The sequence below is a fragment of the Nannobrachium achirus genome (assembly GCF_963921795.1).
Source record: "Nannobrachium achirus genome assembly, chromosome: 6".
Classification (NCBI taxonomy): Eukaryota; Metazoa; Chordata; class Actinopteri; order Myctophiformes; family Myctophidae; genus Nannobrachium; species Nannobrachium achirus.
The window spans coordinates 58,469,297-58,474,676 of record NC_137815.1 but is presented as its reverse complement, the minus strand read 5'-3'; the positions used below and the strand labels follow the sequence as shown (position 1 = coordinate 58,474,676).

General features: G+C 44.6%; 1 protein-coding gene across 1 annotated transcript; it reads left to right on the top strand.

The window, feature by feature from the left end:
- The first annotated feature begins 959 nt into the window (after nucleotides 1-959).
- On the top strand, nucleotides 960-4,241 carry LOC308286669 (histone-lysine N-methyltransferase SETD5-like). Its single transcript, XM_080727766.1, has 3 exons — nucleotides 960-1,024; nucleotides 1,702-1,790; nucleotides 2,205-4,241. The coding sequence occupies exons 1-3, from the start codon at nucleotides 970-972 to the stop codon at nucleotides 2,775-2,777; spliced, it is 717 nt and encodes a 238-aa protein (XP_080583892.1). The 5' UTR covers nucleotides 960-969; the 3' UTR covers nucleotides 2,778-4,241.
- Nucleotides 4,242-5,380: the final 1,139 nt, after the last annotated feature.

Sequence of the window (5,380 nt, the reverse complement as noted above, 5' to 3'; positions counted from 1 at the left end):
CGCACGCACGCACGCACGCACGCACGCACACACACACACACACACACACACACACACACTTTAACCTTTTATTTATGTCCACACAAAGGAGATGCATACAAGGACGTGTTGATCCATGAGGGCACGTCTGGCACCTGTAGCTGTTAGCAGGTGACTGTGACCAGCAGGTGGCTGTTGCCCTGACCTGGATGAGGGGGTCTGTTATAAAGTCCTCTGAGACCCTCACAGTCCCAGAGTCAGACCCCACCCATTGTAGGGACACTCCAGTACGGACACAGAGGTCATTAAGGTCTGGCCAATCTGACCAGACCCCGAAACCAGCAGAACGGGTGTCCAGTTTCCCGTTTGGTTTCCTCCTGAACCCAAGGAAATGGGGCTCTGAATCCCTGGCCAATGGGACCTTACGCCTCCTCAGCATGCTGGTGTAGATCCATTCCACGTTTGGCAGGCCTAACCCTCCCTCCAGGGCTGGGCCCCTGATTCAGCCCGGGAAAAAGAGTTGGAGAGGCCCTCATTGCGCGCCCTCTATAGCGCTGCTGCTACTCAAAGATTTGCCGTTTCAGATCATGACAAGTGACAAGCCAGTGGGCCAATTACTGTACATGAGTTATATTTCGTCGTTGTCAGGTGGAAACCTTGTATGTCCAAAACCGTTTGTTTTGTATTTATCATTTTAAAAATGATTTAAACTAGTGAAAACAGCCGATCTACAAGCACACAACACCTCGCGGTGCGAGGCGTTGTGTGCTTGTAGATCTGCTGTTTTCACTACTTTTGTGCAACGGCCTTGTATGGTGAAGCAGGGCTTTGCTTTGCGAAAGAGATACGAGGTTTCTGCCCGACAGTGACGATTTACTTTGTTGGCCGCCCAGCCCCCAAAATGGAACGAAGGCCGACATTTTATTTTGATTTTTTTCCTAATGGCCAGCCTGGACCGGCCGGGAACGAGTTCTGAGAGGCAGCATCAAGATGGAGCGCATTTTAAAAAGGGGGGATGGCTCGGTGCCAGGAGACAAGGAGCCTGGTATGACATGGATTCACAGACACATTTTATCATTTATATTATGAACGTTTAATCTTATGTGGTAGTTTAGCATTACCAGTGCAGCTTAATATCTTATGAATTGCTCCTTCACCAATAACGGGTAGTAAAGAAAGAAATCACATGAAGTGAGCGGTGCTATTTATGAGCTAATTTCATTAAGAGTCCCGCGAAGCATGGCCAATGTGGGATGTGGCGGGAGTGGCATACAGACAGCAGATATACAAGCTCACAGCGCGGCACCGAGTGCCGCGCTGCGAGCTTGTAGATCTGCTATTTTTTGAAAAAACTTGAAAATGTGTGCAAGTCTTTGAATATCTTTGACCCGATCTTTGACCCGACTTCCAAATCCTTCCTCTAAATCAGTGGTTCTCAAACTTTTTCATGTCAAGGACCCCCAAAATTACAGGTATTTAGCCACGGACCCCCATCTAAAAATATGTTGTTCCAGGGACCCCCCAGAAGCAAATATTTGAGTTACAAATGTTCGCTTTTAAATGGATATATTCAAAGGCTTGCAAAGAAAAATCATGATTTTTCAAAAATAGCAGATCTACAAGCTCGCAGCGCGGCACTCGGTGCCGCGCTGTGAGCTTGTATATCTGCTATTTTTCAACAGTTAAAGCTGTCAATAATCGTAGGCCTAAATGGGTTAACAGATGGAGATCGATACGATGTCCAGACAGGCACCATAACCTCTCCCATGAGGAGTCCACACGGATACAGTCCCTCTGTGTATGGCCACCAGGTAGGCTGCCTCATGCTAAACCTCACTTCAACTTTCACACAATAGTGCTTAGGTTTTGAAATCATGAACAACAGTGTAGGCTGCTATTTAAAAAAAAAATACATGAGTCTTATATTGCAGCACTGGTGTGGTCTCATAGTGTAGATCAGCGCACCAGTGCCAAATGCCAATATCATTCATACCAGTGCCAATATCATGACCTTGAGTGTATCAATGCGATTATAGGCCTACCACAGATGTATTATCAATAGTTATGTTTGGAATGCAAAGGTAAATAATGCATCCACTTGTTAGAGTGCTGTTATCAGGAGATATCTTTACTCCCTAGAAACCAATCACAATGTGAGGTTGGAACTAACTATGCTTAGTATCGTTCAGATTTGGTAACTGCGTGTTCTGTTTGGTTGTGTGCAGTCGTCAGAGAGCCACGGTCAGACAGGCAGCCCATCCTTCCTCCAGCAGAGCTCCTCATCTCCATTCCTTGGTTCATATAGTCCCTCTGGCGCCCCCTCTTCCTCAGGCCAGAGCTTCTACCCTCGGCTCTCCTCGTCCCACCCTGGCCAGTCCCCCTCATCGTCCTACCCCAGTCAGACTCCCACCTCCTCGTCCTCAGACTCCAGGCCACCAGGGGGCTCTCTACACCAGCAGAGCAGCAGCAGTATGGACGGAGCCCCTGGCTACAGCAACAGCCACTTAAAAGCTAACCTCTTGAACAGCAGTGGCTTAGTGGGCTCACCCAGCCCAGGCCCTCGGACCCATGGCCAGACTAAAACAGACTTGGGTACACAGACCTCTAGACTGAGCCAGCAGCAGGCGCCTCGGAGCCTGAAAACGGGAAGTCCCGGACAGGCGGTGCTGCAGGCAGGCTCCAGGCTCCTGTCAGCCTCTGGAGCTCCACATTACCCGCAGCGCGGGGCCCCCCTCACTCAGTTCCAGCACCCGCCTCTCCAGGGATCAGGAGTAAGGACACAGTCAGGAAGCTTTTAGGACCTTGTTTGAGTGCATGTGTGCATGCGTGCGTGAGTGAGTGTGAGCGAGAGAGTGTTTGCGTGAGGCTGCATAGCTCCTCAAGCCCTAAACCTGTGGTGTGTGGGCTCAGTGAGGGGAAATGTACAGACCTAAGAGGAGCCAGGACTTCTTGTATGGATCTCTCCTTTTGTTATTTTTGGTCTTTTCTTTCTTTATTTTCTGAGAAACAAAATTACTGCATTCTGCACAAAGCTAATCATTGACTTTCGACATCATTAAGGAATCAATGGAATAAGCGATTTAAAGAAGAAAATAATGGACAAATTCTGAAAAATAAGAAATCATAATGTAACTTGAAATTGCCCCTGGCGTTTCCTGACATGTTGGACTGTGCAAACAGGTTACGTAATGTTTGAAAGTAAAATCTTCAACATGAGTATCTGTACAAAGTTTTAAAAAGTGTACCTGTTGTCTTGGTACCTATGTTTCATAAATATTGACATGTAAACATAACTCAAATCAATGTTTCTTTTTTTTCTTCTTTTTTTGCCCCCTCCCCCTCCTCCCTCACAAAGTTAACCCCTGGGATTTGGCATCAGCCGAGTGTGTCCTGCAGTATAGAATATAAGCGTTTCATTTTGGAAGGGGAAACGAAACGGACAGTTTGTATGTCCTTCATCCGTTATAAAGATGTATCCAAGCGTTTGGGAGGGACAAAAGCTTCCTGATCAGGATCATTCCATGTGATTACCAGCTTTCTATGTTTCTCAAAACGTTTTCTCTCTCGAGCCTCCATCTTTTCTAATGAACATTGATTTGATTCAGTTCTTTTATCCCCACTTGACCGTTTGTTTGGTTTTCACTTTAGTACTACTTCACTGTAGACTTGCGATATTGTATTTGAGACGTACAGGTCTTATGATTCATGGTGCTGCAGTCTTGTTTTTCCAATAAATCTGAAATCCACTTATGTTCCTTTGAGCGGCTACGGTCATCTTGTCATTATACTATGTCATTTGGGATCCGTTTTCCAGGTTGGATACAAAATGTTACACAAACGTTATAGTTTTTGTTCTTTGATAGTATTGGAATGCCGGAACAAAAAGAGAAGCTAAGAATCTGACATTATTTCTTTACTCTGTTGGGTTTGTCTCCTGTCTTGAATCCTGTAGGATTTTTTTTCTTTTTGAAACTTTATTGAGAAAAGATATATATAAATATATATGTTTTTCTTTTTTCGCCCTTTTCTTTTTTCCTTCTGATCAATCTTGCATTCCGTATACCACCTAAGAAATGGGGGAGGGAGATCTCTGGGGATGGTGTGGATGGTATATACAACTAGAAAAAGCTGCTGTGTTCTATTTTCTTGTTTTTTGTTTTTTTGTTTTTGTATTTTTACGCAAGTGCTGCTTCATAAAGTTTCCCTTTCCACAGAATGCTGTAAGCCCTGTTTAGTTTTTACTAGGGTCCTCTCCTCACCAACTGAATTCTAATAAAGGAAAAAGAATACGAGAGAAACAAGTCCAGTTATATGGAGTCATGTGCCACAACCACTGCAGTGGGACCTCATACCAATGCTGTTGCCATCTCGTCACGAGAGTTGGAACGCAGAGCATTATTTGTAGCTCATTTGGACCAGACGTTTTTACCGTTTTAACTTGTCATGACCCAGGATGAGCACTGGGCTACTGGGAAGGCTTATGAAGTTATGAACCGAGACACTGGTCATTTCTTGCCCCCCACCCTTCCACCATGCTTCCTTGACCAACAGACAGAAGGGTACTCACATGTTACATGAATGTTTTGAAAGAAGACTTAAAAAATATATAGACACAAAATTAACCAGCACCTTAAAATGAAAGAAATACAAGCTAAAATTACACAAATACAACAACATGTATATGTGTACTTGTATAGAAAGAAATGTGTTATAGAAACTTGTACGGAGAAAAATATAGTACACTAAATTTACTGCATGATATTTGCTTTCTTTTCTTTTTGTTCTTTTTTGGGGGGTCTTGAGTGACCACATGGATGGGTGGTTGGGAGCTAATCAGTCTGTTCCTGTTTTAACTTCTACTTCCGGAGTCTCTTGAAAAACCAGGCGCTGCATTTTTTTTCCTTCTTTATTTTGTTGGTTTGTTTTATTTTTTACACAAAGCATAGTAACTATTTCAACCACAACCCCCCACCCCTCCAAAAGATTTAAGAAGCAGAAGAGATGTAATGCATTTTGATAATAAAATAATCATGATGGTAATGTATTTTGAAAACTGCCCTTGTGATACTTTATTTATTAAGAAATACTATGAGCGCGCCGCTGCGCAGGTCCATGCCCAGCAGGAGGCAGCACACCACGAAGGTGGGCAGCAGGCACAGCGAGATGTTGAACAGGCCCTCCTGCACGATGGTCAGGTACTGCTCATAGAACACGTAGGTCACCCTGCAACACAGCACAACAGCAACATTTAACACAGGACACATAACACCCTGCAACACAGCACAACAGCAACATTTAACACAGGGGTCTTCAACAGGGGGTCCGGGACCCCTAGGGGATCCTCAGAGTTACCATAGGGGGTCCTCCAAATCTTTGTGTGTTAGAAACCTTTTTCTCCTTT

What these genes read in the sequence shown, in the direction of transcription:
- LOC308286669 (XM_080727766.1), top strand. Translation starts at nt 970, where the DNA reads ATGGAGCGCATTTTAAAAAGGGGGGATGGCTCGGTGCCAGGAGACAAG. An exon ending in GCCAGGAGACAAGGAGCCTG is followed by an intron (nt 1,025 to 1,701) that starts GTATGACATGGA and finishes ATGGGTTAACAG; the next exon opens with ATGGAGATCGATACGATGTC. An exon ending in CCTCTGTGTATGGCCACCAG is followed by an intron (nt 1,791 to 2,204) that starts GTAGGCTGCCTC and finishes GGTTGTGTGCAG; the next exon opens with TCGTCAGAGAGCCACGGTCA.